The sequence below is a fragment of the Cordyceps militaris genome, assembly GCF_000225605.1.
Source record: "Cordyceps militaris CM01 unplaced genomic scaffold CCM_S00004, whole genome shotgun sequence".
NCBI classification, from domain to species: domain Eukaryota; kingdom Fungi; phylum Ascomycota; class Sordariomycetes; order Hypocreales; family Cordycipitaceae; genus Cordyceps; species Cordyceps militaris.
Genome location: NW_006271972.1, coordinates 3673694 through 3691440, shown reverse-complemented (window position 1 = coordinate 3691440; position 17747 = coordinate 3673694). Strand labels below are relative to the sequence as shown.

Sequence of the window (17747 nt, the reverse complement as noted above, 5' to 3'; positions counted from 1 at the left end):
CCAGGTCGGATGCCCCCGAGCTAAAGGAGAACATGACGCATTCCCTAATTCGGCTCGAGTTAATTCAGCGGTCTATTACGAAGACGGCGAAGACGGTGGAAAGAATCCAATACAAGAACGAGATTGAGCGCCAGACGGGTGGCTGGCAGGGTAATTCATGACGGCGCTCCCTCACTAGCAAAAAGACGACCGGGTACGGAGTATTACGGAGTATTACGGAGTACAACAATATACCTATCTAAGGTAACTATGAACTAACTACCTAGGGAAAGAGAAAGATGGCTGGAGTTGTTGAGCAACGGAGGACGAACGCGTCTCGCGTGTACTTGCGGGGATCGGCTCTATTTTCTTTTCAAAAGCATCGGTGTGAGCGTGACCCCTGTTCGACCTCCACAAACCCCGGTCCAATTAAGCGGCTAATTACAAAGAGGGAAAAAATCAATTAAAGAAAACGTGAGGCTGGGGTTTCGGGTGTTTTTTTTCTTTTTCGTTTCTTTCTCAAACTCGTTTGGGTCTGGCGCAGGACAATCGCAAGTCAGGTTTTTTTGTTTTTTTTTTTTTGGACAAGTACAATACGAGAACCCACTCAGTATATTGAGAGTTGATGGCAAGGAAGAAATTATTTACAAAATTTGAAAAAAAGCGTTTACAACCTAACTCTGGCCGTAAGGGTCACGGCCACTTCAGCGTCGGTGGGCGGGATTTCTCGAGAGGGGAGGGGCTCAGGTCGCTTCTTGACTCCAGTGTATCCAGCTTTGTCCAGCATATCGAAGATGAACTGGGCACCCTCGGTCGAGCGTCTGTTGTAGTCGGTGTGTGCCTTGTTGAGGGTGATCATGCGGCCGTTCCCGCAGGGTATATCGCCTTCGTTGCAGACACTGAGCATCTTGTCCAGGGGAAAGTTTGGAATCCTGCCTTTGTTCTTCTTGATCCTATTTTGACGGGTTAATATACATTGGTAAGACGCGGTGCTGGTGTTTTTCTCTCTCAATTTCTTTCTTTTTTTTTTTTCCTCTTTTTCTCGTTTTTCTCTGTTTTCCTTTTTTTCCCTCTCCTCACTTTTTTCATTTCTTCATTTAATACGTACATGGTGTCGCCAAACGTCACGGCGGCAGCGATCTTGGCATGGATGTCCTCGCCGAGCCGGGACAACGCGGCGTGGACGACGGCGCTGCCCTGGCTATAGCCGGCCACGACAATATGGGAGTTGTCACACTGCAGAACGGCGTCGGTGACGAGATTCTGCAGCGTCTTGATGGCTTTGTTGTCGGTGCGGAGGCCCTTGAGGTTGGCGAGCAGATCGGCGGCATACTTGACGCCCTGCACGTGGACGTTTTCCCAACCGTAGCGATCCTTGATACGCGTGGAGAATCCGGGGCCAGGACGGTGTCCCTATTTATTTTTTTTGCCTTGTCAGAATTTCGGCGGTCTCCTTTTTCCTTCTTTTCTTTCGTGCAAGGTGATTGTGAGAGAGACAGGGGGAAAACATACAATGTTGCCTTTCTGCCAAGTGCCACGGGCGAAAAAGACAATGACGTCGGCGCAGCCTCGTTCGAGAAAGTCGTTGGAGACATGTTCCACCTTCTGTCTCCGGGCCGAGATCTTGGGACTTTCTTCAAAGATGGATAGTGCGCGGTGCTCGCTTACGGGCAGGCTGACGTCGAGAGTTGGCTGATGGCGCTCGACGGGCCAGCCGGAGGCGGCGACGGCGAGGAACAACACGGCAACGGACTTCATGATGGCAACAACAGCGGCCTTCATGATGGCGACAACAACAAGTAACAGTTGGATAGTTAGGTTGGTGGAGAGCCAGGAGACGGGGGGCTCTGTACTTATATAATTATAGACGACCATGGTGAGTTTTTTCTGGACAAGACTAAGAAGATAGGGTTCAACACCAAAGGGCTGGGCCGGCGCTATGAAAATTTATCTTGATGTAGAAGACCCTTGAGGATGGGGGTTTGAGTTGTGTAGTGCGCTTGTCGTGTTGTCGTGCATCGATAAAGTTTCACCAGTGTGTGTTGGCCAGCCATTTGTTGATGTTGACTGAAGGACCCCATCTCCCACGTGCTGAGTAGGGCAAAGTAAATGAGCTGATATACACGCTTGGATAGGTAGTTGTTGATCACGCGCCTCATTTAGTTTTATTTTTATTTTTGCAAAACGTAGAAGGGGGGAGTGAGGGTTATGGTAAGGATGCTTGGCCCAGCGACATGGTTGGGGAGAGGTGGTGTAAAGATGCTACTCCCTAGAATTGAACTGGGGAGGGTTTCAATTGTTGACCGAGTACTTTGAACAATGCAAATATGGATAATATAGGAATAATAAAGAAAATAATAAGAGCAATAAGAGCAAGGAAGATAATAGTATAGTGAACTGTAATGGAATGTAGTTGGGTGGTGAGGCTCGGCCAAAGAGGGTCAGTGTGGCAGTGGATCCAATTTATACGGCATAAAGCGACTCAGATCGATCTGCAGATGATGTATGGCCGATTGTGCGCTTGACTGGACAGGCAAACGGCAAGAAGCCGCGGCGAAAGACATTTGCTGTGGGAGGAGTCTGTTGGGGTTCGCTGCTGTACGAGGCGGGATGCATGTGTCGCCTGGTTGCTGGGTAGAGATGCTGGAGGCGCGGCGCGTGGGCGATGGCGATGCAATTTTTTATTTGATTCTTCTTCTTCTTCTTTCTTTTAATTGATGTTTTTCTCATTGTTGATGCGGAACAAGATGGGAATAAGATGCAGCGGAGAAGAGTGCATTCCGCGTTGAAAATAACAATAAGCCAATGTACATACGGAGTCGTTCTTCCACCTACAGTGAGCGGTGCGGCCCAACGCGTGTTGATGGGGGTGGGCAAAAGATGCTTGTTTTGGGCCGAGCCACAGGCGGTACGGTACGGCGCGCGCTGATTCGGTGCGTCGGGGGCAAAATCCACCGACGCGGGTAAAGAGAGCCCAAGCAGCGAGGCAGGGGCTGGCTGGGTCATGGCTCACAAAGCACTTTAAAAAAAAAAAAGAGGGCAGCGAAAACGACTGGGATTGTGCCTTTTTTTTTTTAGACGACGCCAACAGGGCCTGACGTGTCTGCAGTGGACGAACTGACCAGTAATGGGTACCAACTTGGTGACTGCAAGGTGTAAGCTGCAGGGCGCCATCTCACCGAAAGAGGACGGTGCTGCTTGAGCCTGTCTGCACGTTATTTATAAATGAATCGTGAAAAAAAAAAGTAGAAAAAAAAAAGTCAAGATGCATGTTGAATGTAAATAAAAATACATGCTTGGCCCCCAGTAACCATCCATTCATTCCTCCTGTACGCCTCACGCCTCACCCCCATGTCCATGCCATGCCCATGCCCAAATTCACCCCCTCCACACGTCCACGTCCACGTCCAACGACCCACCTCTGCTACACGTCCAGTGGAACTCTCGAACCTCGTCCATGCTTCTCTTGTTTCTTTCCTTACTCGATAATTCCGACTCTTTTTCCCCCCTCTTCTCTTCTCAATCAACTTCATCCTGCCTTGTTTTCCTTCCTCGACAATCCGCCTCCCCGTCGACATCCAGCCGTGTAAAGCCCTCAACCGTCCTTCCCCTCCCTCGCGTATAGAAATGCTTGGCGGCCTATAAGCAACAACACGTTTTCGACCGCTTCTTCCCGCCTCAACCTTCGGCCATGTCCAACTCGTCCCCAGACTCTTCCCTGGCCGCCGCCGCCGCGCAAACGCCGCTGCACGATCCGCCCTCGCCGACGTGTCATGATGCCTCGCTGCCGTCACTAGACGGGACGCCTGCCTCGGCCAATGACTCGTTTGATTCGGAGCTGGCCATGGAGAAGCACCCCAAGGGCAAGCGGAAGCGTACCGCGTATGTTCGCCTCTGTTCATCAGCCCGCCCTGTATTGTCTGGTACATGTAGAAACTGACACGGGTGGACTTGCCGTTTAGTGCCAAGGACAAGATGGTCCTCGAAGACGCCTACAAGTCCAACCCTAAACCCGACAAGCAGGCGCGTCTCGATATTGTGAACCGCGTTTCCCTCAACGAAAAGGAAGTTCAAGTATGTATACGCCAAAAAGCTCTCTACAAGCAATATGTTACATACGCGTGCCAAAATCGCGCTACTGGACAATTGTTGACATGGTTTTGCAGATATGGTTCCAGAACCGCCGCCAAAACGACAGACGAAAGTCGCGTCCGCTCTCACCACAAGAACTGGCCGCGCTCCGATTCAATGGCCTGCACGGCGTCCCGACCGAGCCCATGGCCGTTGCTGCCACCGTCTCCCATGCCGAGGTCCCGGCCCCCATGTCCGCCCACGCCCCGGCCGAACCCCAGGCCCTCTCGCCGCCACACGCCTCTCCTCCGCCCGTGCCCACCGCCGTGCAATTGCTCACAGCAACTCCCAGAGCGTCTGCGCCCGCACAGCCTCCATTGCCAGAGACGACGCCGCAAAATCGAGACATCTCCTCCTCCCAGAGCAGCCAGGACGGGCCGCCATCCGTGGCGCACTCCTTCTCCAGCTCCGTCGGCTATCTCGCCAACAGATGGAACATTGGCAGCTCATTTTCCACTCCTGCTGGCCCAATCCGTGACGCTGATGATTCTCCGAGGTGCGTACCGCGGTATACACAAACGCGTGTATGCACACACTAACCAGATTCATAACAGAATCTATACCCCATCCTCTTGCATCTCCGACACGACGCACAATGCCAGCCAACGGCAGAGCCAATCCACCGTCCGACTCTCCTTATCGTTGGAAGGAAAGGCTGAGCTCGTCGATAGCGCGTCGTCCCCCACGCGTCCGCCTCCGCAAAAATACTCGTTGGGGCCGGAAATCCCCCGTCAGCGCGGTCTGAAGCGAAGCTACAGTGCTCTGCCGACCGTCACGCTGCCGCCCATTTCCACGCTTACCAGCTTCCTGCCGCCGCGTCTGACGCGCGGCCGCTCGCGCGACGTGCAAGCCTGGCAATCGTGCGCCGACGCGGAGACGCGCGACGAGTTGACGACGCACGCCGAGCACGAGTCGAGTGGCTCGGCCGTGGCTGCCATTAGTCTCTTACGCTCCACCAGCGGCGTGCTGCAGCCGAGCAGCTCCAAACGCAACACGCCCGTGTCGACGCCCCGGGAGGGCCACTATGCCAAAAAGGCCAAGTTCAGCCGCGCCATTTCGAGCGTCGGCCGTCTGGAGCACACGGGCAAGGAGAATGACGAGCTGTTTGGCAAGGGCGAGGGAAAAGGAACTTTTAGCATCCTGGCGTCACCGACCGACTCGGACAAGGAAAACTGGAGCCCCGACGAGGACGGCAACACAGCCGATGTGGGTTCCCGTCGGCCGCTACCCGCGGCGGCCCTGGCGCCGACCAAACTCAAAAATACTCGACGCGTGCTTGGCCGTGGTGTGCTGCAGAGTCGCAGTCCGGGGAAGCTTGGCAGCCGCGCCAACACGGCCCCGTCGTCGCGTCCGCGCGGCATGAAGGACAGCGTGGATATTTTCGAGGACGAGGCCACGCGCGTCTCCCGCGACGCTGATGTCGAAAAGTTTATGCGCGGCCAGGTGAGCCCCAGCAAGAAGCCCGACATGGACTGCGTCGCCGGCCTGTTGTCTCTCAGCCAGGGTGCTTGGAGGTAACATGTGCACTTTCCGCAAAGGCTCGCATCTTTTTATGGATACAAAAAACAAAGTCACTGGTTGACACCCATCTTGGGGAGACAGGAAGGCTCCTTCCTTTACCCCCAGGACACGAAGAAATGAAACAAGTACAGAATCTTTTCCTTTGTATCGACTTGAAATTCGAACTTGTTCAAGGCGCGGTTCAGCGAAGCATTTTTTTTGTTTCTTTGGTACACAAAAAAAAGGGGACATGACGGCGGTGTTATTTTGAACGACAACATTTCTTTCATTTCCAACGCCCAGCGCTCCTATGAAAAGGCGCAGAGTTGCGACACCCAGACTTGAAGATGAATTGACCATGTCATTTTAGTTGTTGAACGGTTTTGTTTTATTTTGTTTTGCTCTTTTGTTTCGTTTTCGAATTCTGTTTGGGGAGGTTTTTGTTTCTCCTTTTTGCTCTACTCTTGGGCTATGGCATAGAACCAGGAACGAGACACGTCTTTGGCGCATAAAAAACACATGGTTTTGTGTTGGGGGATTGTATTCTTTTTTTGCATTTTTTTTTGGGCGGTGGGCACATGCATCAAAGTGTGTACTTTTATTGATCTTGCACCAGAACACCTCCATCTTTTCTTTGTCTGTGGTGGTCATGTTTGGAAAGGTTTCAACTAGGTTTTCTTTCAATCTGCGGCATGCACAATGGCATGAGACAATATATTGTGCGATTTGGACACGCGTTGAACTTGTTCTATTGCTTTGGTGACTTGATCATCTCTCCCATGTATATTTAGGCTTACCCCATGTTGTGCGGATGTCATCACGGTGCTCCATGGTACACATATTCCGTTTTAATTTCCCTCTCTGGCACCATGTCCAGAAAATGAAGAGCTTCGTTTGGATAGTTGGCTGACAACTACGAAATCATTGTTTGCTTATTGGTGCGCAGGCTCTCCAAGGTGAACAGCCTTTGAATGGTAGAACAGTTGTAGAACAGGGAGCCCAAGGCCTTCCTTCTCATGATACAAGGTCAACTTTGATAGGTTTGTAAGACCCAGAGCCGACAACGACCTGGCCGGTGGCGGCCATATCCGACAGCTGATTTTGTCCAACCCTTCTAGAAGTGATGTTAATAGGTGAATGTGCAGCGTAGCCCACTGTGGTCGCTCCATTCTACCTCACCACCCTCACCACTGGCCAAGCCTATGCTGCCAGGGTGCATAACTTCCATTCTCTCGGCAGCCAGCCCCAGCATAGCAATCTTGTCCAGTCTGCTGGGCTCATATCTTGGGTCCCTTCTTCTGCCTACGCTCCATGTAGGCGCGTTGGGCTCTTTGTCTCCATGCAAACTCAGCCATGCATCCTGTAGTCCGTTTGCCTCGATCAGGCTGTCATCCTTCTCTGTTGTAGCATTAAAATCACCTGCGATCAGTCCTCCACTACAGCCGGGCTCATGTAGGCTGTTGGTGAGTTGATGGAGCTGCTGAGCGCGGTACGAGTATGCGTCACGCGACTCCAGATGCACATTTATTATGCCAAAGAATGTATCCAGAGCATAGGGAGGGATAAGACACACGTAAAGCCCATCCCGACCTGTTGCGCTCGGGAGACTTTGTCGAAAGACAGGTCCAATACTGAACTTGGCTCTGTCCCCTGGTTTGTCTGTGCTTGTGTTATAGGTGAAGCGCTTCTTGAGTAGTAGAGTCATGGTCGAAAATCGTCTCTCCTCCAAGTCGGGTTCGGCATCAGTTACGAGAAAAGACTCGCGGATTTCTGCGTTGCCTAGTAATGAGGCGCGGACGTCCAACCTGACTTCCTGAAGGCAGATGATGTCGGGAGTCCCGCTGTTGAGAATGTGGTCGACGAGGCCGAGACATCGCTTCGAGGGTTGGCTACTCGCAAAGTCAATATTCCAAGACACGAGCTCGAAGTGAGATTTCGGGTGGCCTGCACGAGTATGCCTTGAACTTTGTGCCCTGGGCACCTGAATGGCTCGAGAGAGCGCCGGCACCCAGCTCCGAGCAGCGCGACTGAAGTACGAGAACGAATGGAGAATCATGTTAAATTTGTTTTTCTGCCTTTATGCCCAGATGCTAAGTTTTTAAACTCTGGCTGTGACTCAGTCACGATCAGTGGATACAGTGGGTTGGTTGTGGCGAGGGTTGAAGGATAAAGCTGGGATTAACTGCACTGTAGGCAGCCATCCTGCCTAAGCGAAGCCTGATTACTAATAGCTATTGGGCATCCTGGTTCACCTTTTAATAATTTAGGGCGCCATGGGCAGCAGACGTAAAACGGTTTCTCTTGCTCCTTAACATGAAGCCTGGTGATTACTTTAGACTCTTATATAAAGTAATTACCAGGCGGAAAGAAATAATTGCTTGTTGAGAGGGACACCCTGTATCTGGGTGCGTTGGAGCGCAAGGGGGCCATGTCGCTGTGGGTAGACCATGACGCTGAAAACTCAGGCTGTCGGCCATTGGCAGTTTCGACCTGGGTGCTGACCGGCTTCAGAATGAGTCTTGCCGGGATCAACAACCGGGCCATTGATTGCGGACGTCGACTTGAACGGGAAATCTTCGTTTCCGATAGACGAGGACAAGGATGGTTCATGGAAATCCCCTGGCGCATCAGCAACAAAAGTGTCCTTTTCACTGAATGAGGAGTATGGAGATGATGCCGTGGAGCAGGAATGGATCAAAGGCGGGGGCATGTTGTCTGGAAATTTCAGTTCGGGGTAAGTGAATTTCTGGGACAGCTCGAGCATGTGAATGGCGATGCAGTCTTCAGCAGTGAGTAGCCGACGTTCGCTGTGCAGTGCTTGGTGGTGATGCTTGTCGTCCTGTGAGCTGCCAGGCTGCTCCGGATAACACGTTCCGCAAATCGGGCAAGTGTCTTGGGGTCGAGGACAAGACGTGCGACTTAGCCGCGCTAGGCTTGCTGTCTCTTCGTCATCATTCCTGCCGTGATAGTGTTGCAGATGATGAACCAAATCTCGAGCCATCAATTCTTCCGACTCGAACTCGACTGGGGAGACACCTTTGCACGTTGGACACATCCACTGCACATTCTTTTGGAAATGACTGACCCAATCCGACCCATGGCGACATCGCATGTGATCTTTCCACTCTTGAGCGGTTTCGAACGATGGTGGGTAGGCTCGACTGCAGTCCCAGGCCAAGCAGACATATGGCTTAGTTGTGTGTAGGAAATGGCACCTGTTTCATTTAGTGGGATGTTTTGTCATCGGAAGATTAAAAGGGAATGTGTCTCACATTTTTGGATCCTGGTTGGCTGAGGCGTCGGAACAAGCCTCTCCGCAGATTGGACACGGAGGCTGGTTCCCTGATGCCATGGTACTTTCTTCAACGGGCAACCTTAATGCCGCAATTCTGGGAGTTCTGGCATGGATGCGCTCTTTCTCACCACAGTCTCTTTCGTAGAGTGTCTTGTAGTGAGTGAAGAGAACCGCATCTGCCAAGGCCTTGAACAGACCGGCAGGTTTGTCGACGGGATCCCATGCCGCTGGCAGCACACGTTTTTCTGCATTGAACCATTTCATCCCCAACCTTTCCCACCAAGGAGACGACATCTGGTCTGGAACTTTGGGCTCCAGGTATGGAAACTGATGGCGGAGATATTCCATCACTCCTTTGTTGAAGCCATGGTGCTCGTATCTCTTTCGGTACTGCGCCACTCGACACCCAAGCCCAGCCTTGGTGTGCAGTAATAAAAGTTTGGTGAAATTTTCGAGTGTTGTGAGCTCATTTTCTATTTCGGTGAATTGAGTATCAAAATGATTTTCGGTCGTTGATGCGTGGTCTTTCATCGTGCCCGATTGCAGAACTACAGCACTCTCATGTTAGCTTTATTATCATGACCGCGGGGCGTTCTCTTACCAAGCACAAGGTGTTTTCTTATCGAGTCTAGGTAGGCTTCTATAAAGAAGCGAAGCTTTCCTCTGGATGCATCTAGCAACGAGTCCAGATTTGGGCCGTTTTCGGCCCAAACATCGAGCGAGTCAGCCCAGTCGCGAAACCTACGACACGCCCTCTCGCTCCTGCGCCTGTCCCGCGGCTCGATCCGCAGAGTAGCAGTTGCACGGAGGAAACTAACGCAGACATCTGCCCTTGCGGATATGGGATACGCGACGTCGTGAGGGTAATGCCTCGTGGGTGCAAAGTCGAAAGGCATGGTGTGCATGTGGCTGGGCAACATTTGCCAGTATGGACCAGAGTAAGGGGGAATCTAGTTTTAACCTTCAACTACGTAAGTCAACTTGAAGGACAGAGGTAACACACACAGTCATTCAGCCTCCCACATCCCACATTTGTGGAAGGATGCATGCGGTGACACACCAATCACACCGGCTGACTACGAGTTCTTACCCTGGGGGTGGTGGGTGCGTGGCGAGAGACAACAAGGGCCTGTTTCTTGTGTTGAATATAAATTAGTGAACAACAAACAAACAGGAGATATTGAGCCTTGGCCCCATGCCAGCGGCCCTCCTCAACCCTTCCCTACCCGTGCTTGCGTGGCGCAGACTATCCTGTGCTTCCTACCAGTGGTTGGTGCGTGTAGCGAAAGAATAACCTCGGTGTTTTCTTGCCTCGCAACCTCCCGGCCTGTCACACACAGCCAGCCTGTTGCCTGCCCAGTCACTGCAGCTGAGCTGAAGCGCCCTGCAAGTTGCAACCTGGACCGTCGCCGTCATGCGGACGCGCCGGCCTAGAACACGGGTGCTTGCCACTATGCCCTTGACTATTTAAACCAGCATCGACGTACCAGTAGTAGCCTGTGGCCAGGCATGCTGCAGGCTACTGCAGCACGGCGCGCCTAACCAGGCAGCCAAGCAAGGAAACTACATAACTAGGCACGGATAATACTCCCAAATTATTATACAGGCTCTACTATTAGCCCTCTCTTCCACACGTGTCCTGACAAGGAATGCCTGCCAAGTGTATCATATCAGGCAGGCTATCATCTCCCTGCCGCAGCCTGAGCAGCCTGACCAGCCTGCGAGGACACCTCTTTTTTTACTTGTCAGCTTACCGAGTACTTCTCATTACTGAATGCGCACGTACATGACACGTTCGAAATTCAACGACAGCTACGGATCAGCTGTACAGCCTGCGATAGAGTACCTACAACTCGGCCGTTCCCTGCACCATCCATTTCACCGTAGACCCATCCCCCAGCAGCGCTTCGTCACCATCCCCTTCGCCCGAGTCCTCCTCAATCTCAATGTCAAAATCGTCTGCCTTTTTCAATATCGCGTCTTCCTTTCCAACGAGTTCTGCCCTGTGACGGTGTCCCTTGGCAACGAGACGTTTTTCCCCAGCAACGACGTATTTCCTCTTGTACGTGAGCTTCGTGACTCTGATTGCAAAAATTAGATCTGCAGTCCGGGTCATTTGCAGGCTCGAGGTGGTTGCGCGAGCGCCTTCCACGCGCGCACCTGCGCTCAACGGGCCGCCTTGAAGGCCGAGCTGCCCCTGGACTTTGGTGGTTTCGTGGCCGCGATGAATAGCAATACACTTTTCATCGCAATACTTTAAGCCTGTGACCATGTAGGCGTAGCCACTAAAGCAGGACAGACGCTTCTGAACCTCTGGGGAGCACTCGACCGCTTTCCGGTAAGCCGATGGTGTAAAATCCACATGTTGCCCCTGCAATTCACGGATGAAGAGACTGTTTGAGTACTGGCTGTTGCGACCAAACTCCATCTTGCCAGAAAAAGCAGCTGAAGCTGCGTCGGTAAGTAAAGCAGCGCTACAAGAGCGTGCGGCTTTTGCACTGATGCTAACGTCGGTGTCGCATACCAACTTGACAAGACGCTCATCATACTTCAACATCTCGCCATCACCATCGTTAAGAATCATCAAGTCTTCAAGGCTATTGATGACATGGCCGATGACCAGGTCCCCTCTAGAGACTAGAGTGGGCAGAATATGGTAAACAAAGGCTTTCTGAATCTTTCGATTGTCCATTGCGGCTTCGACTCGCTGGAGAGTGCTCGAATTGACAGTTGTATTACCGTGAGAGCTGCAGATGAGGCCCCCAGAACATATACTTCCTAGCGTCCGATGCCGCTCGGTAGCTATTTGAGATGCTGATATGCAGAAAGCGGAAGAGAGAGAGCACAATGATCGCCCGCATAGCACCGCAGATTTTTGACAAGATGGAATTTCAGCTTGGGGTAGCACAACCTGCAGCTGAAGGAGTTTTCAGAGCCCGGTCGGGACAGCATAGCAGTGCACCGTCTGGACTAAAATGGCATTGTGCTAGCCTGTCAAAGTGAGGATAACTACATGCGGTCAAGATTGTCTATCAGGAAAAAGAAGGCCGTTTTCTTGCCTCTTGTGGTCTCGATTCGATGACAACGCCAAAGTTGAATAAATGTACAAGGCAGGTGTCCTCCTCAATCACCGCAAGACAACATGGCACAGAGGGGCATGAGCTATTTATTGAGACATGTTATGCAGTATCGCTGCAAGCCACAAGGCAGCGGCCAGCAAGCAGCGACGGTTCGCACGCAGCGTAGCCAGGAATCGGCATGGGGGAGGATGCAGGCTCCTGAACTGCAGTTGGGCTTGGATGACTGGCTACGCCTGACATCTAGGAGATCGTTCCAACTTTCAAATGGTATCTGCTGGAGTAACTTGTCAAGCTATTACTCTATCAAACTCCATCAAAACACATTTCAACGGTAGCCGGCCGAAATGAGGCAAGACATCCACCAACCGGCGTCCATGTTAGCCATGCCCGATCAAACAGAACCAGGAGGAGCGAGCGCCGCTATATTCGCACAGCCATGTATGGACTGTATTCCAGGAGGAGATGCCAGCTGTGGGCATAAACATCTCCCGCATCTACCCACCCAGGAGACAGCGTGGGTACCGAGTGAGCTAACGGCAACGGGAGACGCAACCGGGGAGATATATAGTGAACTTGAAGACTCCAGCCACATCAGTTGCGATAACACCTTCGAGCCAATAGGAAACGTTGACGTTGACGTTGACGTCGGCGGTCTATCAGCTACTAGTGAGTGCCTGTTTATCGAACTCGCAGAAAAGAAGTCTAAGAAACGAGCTGGAAATGTCGAAAACCTTCAAAAATTGAGAGACGAATTGAGCGCTTTCGTGAAACTGGGTATTCGGGAGGACTTGACTACACTCTACTTTGCCCTGCAGCGGCAGCTACCCAATTGCTCAGCTGACCACTTGCTGCGCCTGCGACTGACTGGTTTCTGCCACAAAAACCTCGCCTCGTCAAAGACAATGTTTCAATTCTACATCAGCCCACGTCATTATGGCCCTGAATATGCCTGGGTGCACTGCACGGCAGACTTTGCAAGGTATGTCTCTTCCGCCTCTGTGCTTGCCTGTTGTATATTCGGACGACCCCTTCACCACTTGGTGAGCAAGCCAGGCACACCTTCCGTATCCGAGGTTTCGGGTTTCATATCCATACAAGCTACTATGGAGTCTAATTTATTAGCAGGAGCTCGCTCATATCTACATCACAGCCGACGCTCTGCCATCATCTTACAAGCGCAGAGCAAGGTCGTAAATCATTGCTCATCTCCATCAACCGCCAAAAGCAAATCCGACTAAGACGCGATAGCAACATGATGAGTCCAAGTGAATCAAGGCAGCCAGAGAGTTTCCAAACCGCCTTGAAGTACGGAAAGCCCACCAGAACGCTACCAATGCATAGTTTGTCTCAGCTCGTGGAACTTCCCTGCATAGCAATGACAGACCCGGGAAATGCCATCGAAGCAGATAACAGAGACCGTTTATGCTTCAATATGGCCCTCTCTGCTTTTTTCCTCTTCCGTACGCCTTGGAAACAGGTTCGGTGGTGCGGTCGGCGGAACTTTGATGCGAACATACACTTTTGCCGAGACCCAGCAACTCGTATCATACATCACCAGACGGAAGCCTTACTCTCCTGTCCGATTGGTCCTGATTCGTCACACCCCGAGTATGACAAGGATTTGAATGGTGACTTGAATCTTTTGGAACTGGCCAAACTTCTAGTTGAGGTAAGGTTCTGGGAAACTCCAGACTTCCTAAGGGACCCTACTGGGCTTTTATCAAACGAAGATATTCGAAAGAATCTCGATTACTTCATAAACAACCACAGAGAGTTAGGTCGACGCGAGGGCGACTTTCTCTACGCTGTCAAGGCATGTATTAGGCCTGAAGGACAGAAGTTCGAGCCGACGGACGACGGCTTCTTCCAGTATTTTTCAGCCGAAATACTTCGCCCTCTTGCCTCATATGCTGGGATCAACTGCCTTGCGGTTGAGGACTTGAAAGAGTACAGTGTGTCTGTCATCGAGGAACAGCGCAAGCCACTCGAAAAGCTACCACATAAAAGAGTAAAGGGGCCAGGCAGGTTTGTGACTTCTATCTCTTCTTTACCCCCTTACGAAGAGGCGTTAAGCACCACAATGGAAAAGCTAACAAGCACCACAGTTCGACTGCCGAGGACTTCATGCACAGAATGCGCATGTTTACAAATGCATATGTCAAGGTGCGGAGGAATCCGTTGAGAACACCGTTGTCAAAGAACCGGGACAGGAAAATTCGCATAGCCATCATTGATAGCGGCGTTTGTAGCAGGGACGAGTATATTCGAGAGAACAGGCGAAATGGGAGGATCAAAGGGCAGCGCAACTTTTCAGATTCCAATGTTGACGATCTCGAAGACTTCCATGGTCATGGAACGACCGTTGCCAAGATACTCTTGGAAGTGGCACCTGAGACCGAGGTTTATATTGCCAAGGTGACATCCTCGCAGAGCCTCTCAGACCAGGAGCTGGGCAACATATACGAGGTGAGCTGATGGCTTTTCATGTCGGATCACATCGCAACGAACTGGGCAAAGGACAATTTACCACTATGATGGCGGCTGACAGGTCATGACAAAAACAAGGCAATCAATTGGGCAGTTCAGGTTTGGCAAGTGGACATGATTAATATCTCAATAGCGATTGAGGAAAAGTCGGTCGATATCGATCGGGCCCTGGCCCGCGCCCTCATCCCGGCGTCGACCATCATCTTCGCCGCAGCGCACAGAAATGTTGGGCAGCACGAGGGTCCAACTTGGCCAGGTACTAGATCCGGTGTCATTGCCATCCACTCCACGGACGGGGAGGGGAGGCCGCAGGGACATGCGAGCGTTGGCATGGACAAGTATTTTGCCACCTTGGGCTGCGACATCGCCACGACGGAAAGTTTTTGCACGCCGGGTACGTTTTGCAGGCCCAAGAGAACAGAGGTCTACGCCACGGGCGTTTCGTATGCGACACCAATCGCGGCTGGGATTGCCGCCAACGTGCTGGAAATTATCCGGCACGACGCGGCGCCAGACTACGATGACGTGAGGCGATGGTTCTATAATGGCCAGTACGTGAAGCGCCTGTTCGAAGCCATGTCGCAGGAAGACAACAGGTGCCGTTTTGTGCAGCCATGGAAGTTTTGGCAAGAAGTCATCAAGGGAGAAACGAAGCAAGGGGACGTTGAACTGAGGCGAGGAGATGGAGGTAATGTGATGAAGGTCCTACAGATGTTGGTCTCAAAATAGAAATACATCCCGTTACCCACAAATGGTTAGTTATAGTGGACGAATTTCCAAGTACATGCTGGAAAGATGCATCTCACAACGAAAGAAGCTCCAAGAAAGAGCACGGGAAAAGACCAAACGGAGAAGAAAACATGTGTAATGACCGGACCTTACCAGTCTATCCATGCTCTGTCTATGTTCACCAGGAACAGTCGAAACTATGTGACTCCTTTATCCAACTACCCTCTACCTAAAACGCCTGGATTTCAACAAACCCCGAAGAAAAAAAACTGTTCGAATGGGCCCATGCTAATATATTGTTTGATCGCTCTCATATGCCAGTGTGTCATGTCGTTAGGCCCCGGCCGCTTCTTTACAGCCCGAGCATGCTCATTTGTCTGCGAATAGGACTTGTGCTGACGCTGCCTTCTTCGCTCGCATAGTATGCGCTGTCCGTATCAATATCGATATCCCACGTCTCCTCCTGTCCCATGGCGCCACCCTCGTAGCCGGCGCCCTCAAACGGCTTCTGCGCCGCGGCGCGCGTGTTCCAGCGTAGCGTGCTGCTAACGCTCTTGAACCATTCCGTCGAGTTGGACGTGACGGTGGGGAAAGGGTACCGAGAGGCCGAAATTTTGACCCTATCACCCTGGCGCAGCTCGACGCGGCCTTTGCCATCAAAGGCACAATAGGCAGTGGCGCGGGAGGTCCGCGGCACCTCGACTTGCAGGTCCATGGTGTCGGAGAGCACCATGGGACGAAAGGACAGCGTGTGTGGGCAGATGGGCGTCAGCAGGATGGCGGGAATATCTGGGTGCACGAGCGAGCCGCCGGCGGACAGCGAGTAGGCTGTCGAGCCCGTGGGGGTCGAGAAGATGCAGCCGTCGGCCTGCACAACGGTGAGTAGATGGCCGTCGCCATAGAGCTCAAGGTTGGAAACATAGGGCGACGGGCCGCGATCAATGACGAGCTCGTTCAGCACCTCAAATTGCTCGCTGGCGGACTCGGCCCCGTCGCGCCACACAGAGCAGGTGAAGCGCATGCGGAGGTTGATGGTCATACCTTCGTCGCCCATGATTCTGTCAAGGTCCTGGCGGTACTTTTCAAACTCAAACGTCGTCATGAAGCCAAGGCTGCCGAGGGAAAAGGACAGCACAGGCGGAACGATGCCCTGGAAGAGCCACGAGGTAAAGAGTACGGTGCCGTCGCCACCGAGGGTCAGGACGAGATCAAACGTCTCGGGACGGCTCCAGCACAGGCCCCCATCCCAGTAGCGCAACATGTCGTCAAAGGCCGGGTTCTCGGCCACGAGGCCAGGGGCGTCGAAGCGATGAGAATTGCGGAGTTTCACGTCGACGTAGACGTTGACGCCAACATGGGAGCCGTAGCGTGGGGTGCGCAGCAGCCAGCCAGCGAGCTCGCGCGTGAGGTGCACTAGCTGGTTATCGCGGGCTTTGGTAACAATCATGACGTTGCGTACGGCGCGCCGGATGGGCCGGCGCTGCAATTGCTTGGAGACCTCGCGAACCGAGGTGGCGGTTTGGACGAGGTGCGAGTGCGACATGGATTCGCCATTCTTGATTTCCTCGAGCACCTTGTCAATGTCGACGGCGTCGTCGAAGCGCTGGTGGTAAAAGCAGGGCGACTTGAGGGCCGCGAGCGCCGTCGTCGTCGTGGCCGAGGAGCGTCGGCGGCGGGCGAGGCTGTTGAGCGCGTCGGCAAGCTTGAGCGAGGCCTCGGACAGTGGTGGATTGGGCAGGGTGTCGTGCATGCTGGCGGCGGTCGCGGACGACGACGAGAGCATGCCGTCAAGAGAGAGGGCGTCCTCGGGCTTGGGGCTGAGCACCGAGACGTCCTCGGCGGGCAGGTGCGGCTGGCGAAGCATGAGAGGCTCGGGGGTGAAGCGAGCGCTGGAAAGCTTCTCGCCGTGGGGGATGCCGCTGCTGCAATGGATGGCAGGTGGAAAGGCGTTGCTGCGCGGGGAGATGGATTCGGTTGTATCTGCTTGGGCGGCTTGGGCGGCGTCGGAGATGGTGGCGGCGGCGGCGTCGACGGGGATGGTGGTGGTGGTGGTGGTTGATCCGGCGCCCCACGTTGAAGATGGAGATGGAGATGACGATGGTGTAAGAGCGGCCGTTTCAGTCGTGGCCATGGCACCTCCTAAAGCGGGCACTGCGGACAAGGGCGTAGTGGCCCGCGGCTCGTAGTCAAAAGCTTTGAAGGTGTTGATGAAGGAGGGATGATTTGCCGACGAAGATTTGGGCCGGCGGTCCAAGATGGCGCTGGCTCGGGTGGTGCCGCCCGCCACAGGTGAGGGTGAGGGCGAGGGCGAGGGCGAGACGTTGCGCAGCGTAGGATGGAAAAAGGTGGGCGAGTCGAGGTTTCTGCTGGACAAGGCCGGAGACGCCATTGGAGGAGCCATTTTACTTTTTTTTTCTTTGATCAAAAAGGCGGCGTTTGCTTGTACCTGTTATTGCAGGCGATTCGATTGTGCTGGCTTTGCCCGTCGGACTTGGTAGCGTAAGGTAAGCCCGCTTGGTGGGTGGTGGATGACTGAATGCGGCTTG

General features: G+C 52.9%; 8 protein-coding genes across 8 annotated transcripts; 2 read left to right on the top strand and 6 right to left on the bottom strand.

Annotated features, from left to right (window-relative positions):
- Positions 1-646: 646 nt before the first annotated feature.
- On the bottom strand, positions 647-1854 carry CCM_06186 (cutinase, putative; the record flags this gene model as incomplete). The annotated part of the gene is made up of 3 exons (XM_006671327.1): positions 647-932; positions 1088-1392; positions 1492-1854. The coding sequence occupies 3 exons, from the start codon at positions 1852-1854 to the stop codon at positions 647-649; spliced, it is 954 nt and encodes a 317-aa protein (XP_006671390.1).
- A 588-nt stretch (positions 1855-2442) lies between these two features.
- On the bottom strand, positions 2443-2985 carry CCM_06185 (uncharacterized protein; the record flags this gene model as incomplete). The annotated part of the gene is made up of 2 exons (XM_006671326.1): positions 2443-2686; positions 2795-2985. 2 exons carry the CDS (start codon positions 2983-2985, stop codon positions 2443-2445), a joined length of 435 nt encoding a protein of 144 aa, XP_006671389.1.
- A 685-nt stretch (positions 2986-3670) lies between these two features.
- Positions 3671-5628, top strand: CCM_06184 (homeobox transcription factor, putative; the record flags this gene model as incomplete). The annotated part of the gene is made up of 4 exons (XM_006671325.1): positions 3671-3861; positions 3942-4053; positions 4146-4606; positions 4665-5628. 4 exons carry the CDS (start codon positions 3671-3673, stop codon positions 5626-5628), a joined length of 1728 nt encoding a protein of 575 aa, XP_006671388.1.
- A 914-nt stretch (positions 5629-6542) lies between these two features.
- CCM_06183 (Endonuclease/exonuclease/phosphatase) lies at positions 6543-7666 on the bottom strand (the record flags this gene model as incomplete). Its single annotated transcript, XM_006671324.1, has 2 exons — positions 6543-6721; positions 6766-7666. The coding sequence occupies 2 exons, from the start codon at positions 7664-7666 to the stop codon at positions 6543-6545; spliced, it is 1080 nt and encodes a 359-aa protein (XP_006671387.1).
- A 297-nt stretch (positions 7667-7963) lies between these two features.
- On the bottom strand, positions 7964-9801 carry CCM_06182 (uncharacterized protein; the record flags this gene model as incomplete). The annotated part of the gene is made up of 4 exons (XM_006671323.1): positions 7964-8070; positions 8113-8771; positions 8883-9453; positions 9507-9801. The coding sequence occupies 4 exons, from the start codon at positions 9799-9801 to the stop codon at positions 7964-7966; spliced, it is 1632 nt and encodes a 543-aa protein (XP_006671386.1).
- A 950-nt stretch (positions 9802-10751) lies between these two features.
- On the bottom strand, positions 10752-11597 carry CCM_06181 (uncharacterized protein; the record flags this gene model as incomplete). The annotated part of the gene is made up of 1 exon (XM_006671322.1): positions 10752-11597. The coding sequence occupies one exon, from the start codon at positions 11595-11597 to the stop codon at positions 10752-10754; it is 846 nt and encodes a 281-aa protein (XP_006671385.1).
- Positions 11598-12329: 732 nt separating this feature from the next.
- CCM_06180 (subtilisin, putative) lies at positions 12330-15201 on the top strand (the record flags this gene model as incomplete). The annotated part of the gene is made up of 5 exons (XM_006671321.1): positions 12330-12423; positions 12499-12964; positions 13111-14010; positions 14091-14451; positions 14572-15201. 5 exons carry the CDS (start codon positions 12330-12332, stop codon positions 15199-15201), a joined length of 2451 nt encoding a protein of 816 aa, XP_006671384.1.
- Positions 15202-15553: 352 nt separating this feature from the next.
- CCM_06179 (NAD+ kinase Utr1, putative) lies at positions 15554-17602 on the bottom strand (the record flags this gene model as incomplete). The annotated part of the gene is made up of 1 exon (XM_006671320.1): positions 15554-17602. One exon carries the CDS (start codon positions 17600-17602, stop codon positions 15554-15556), a length of 2049 nt encoding a protein of 682 aa, XP_006671383.1.
- Between the last annotated feature and the right edge of the window lie 145 nt (positions 17603-17747).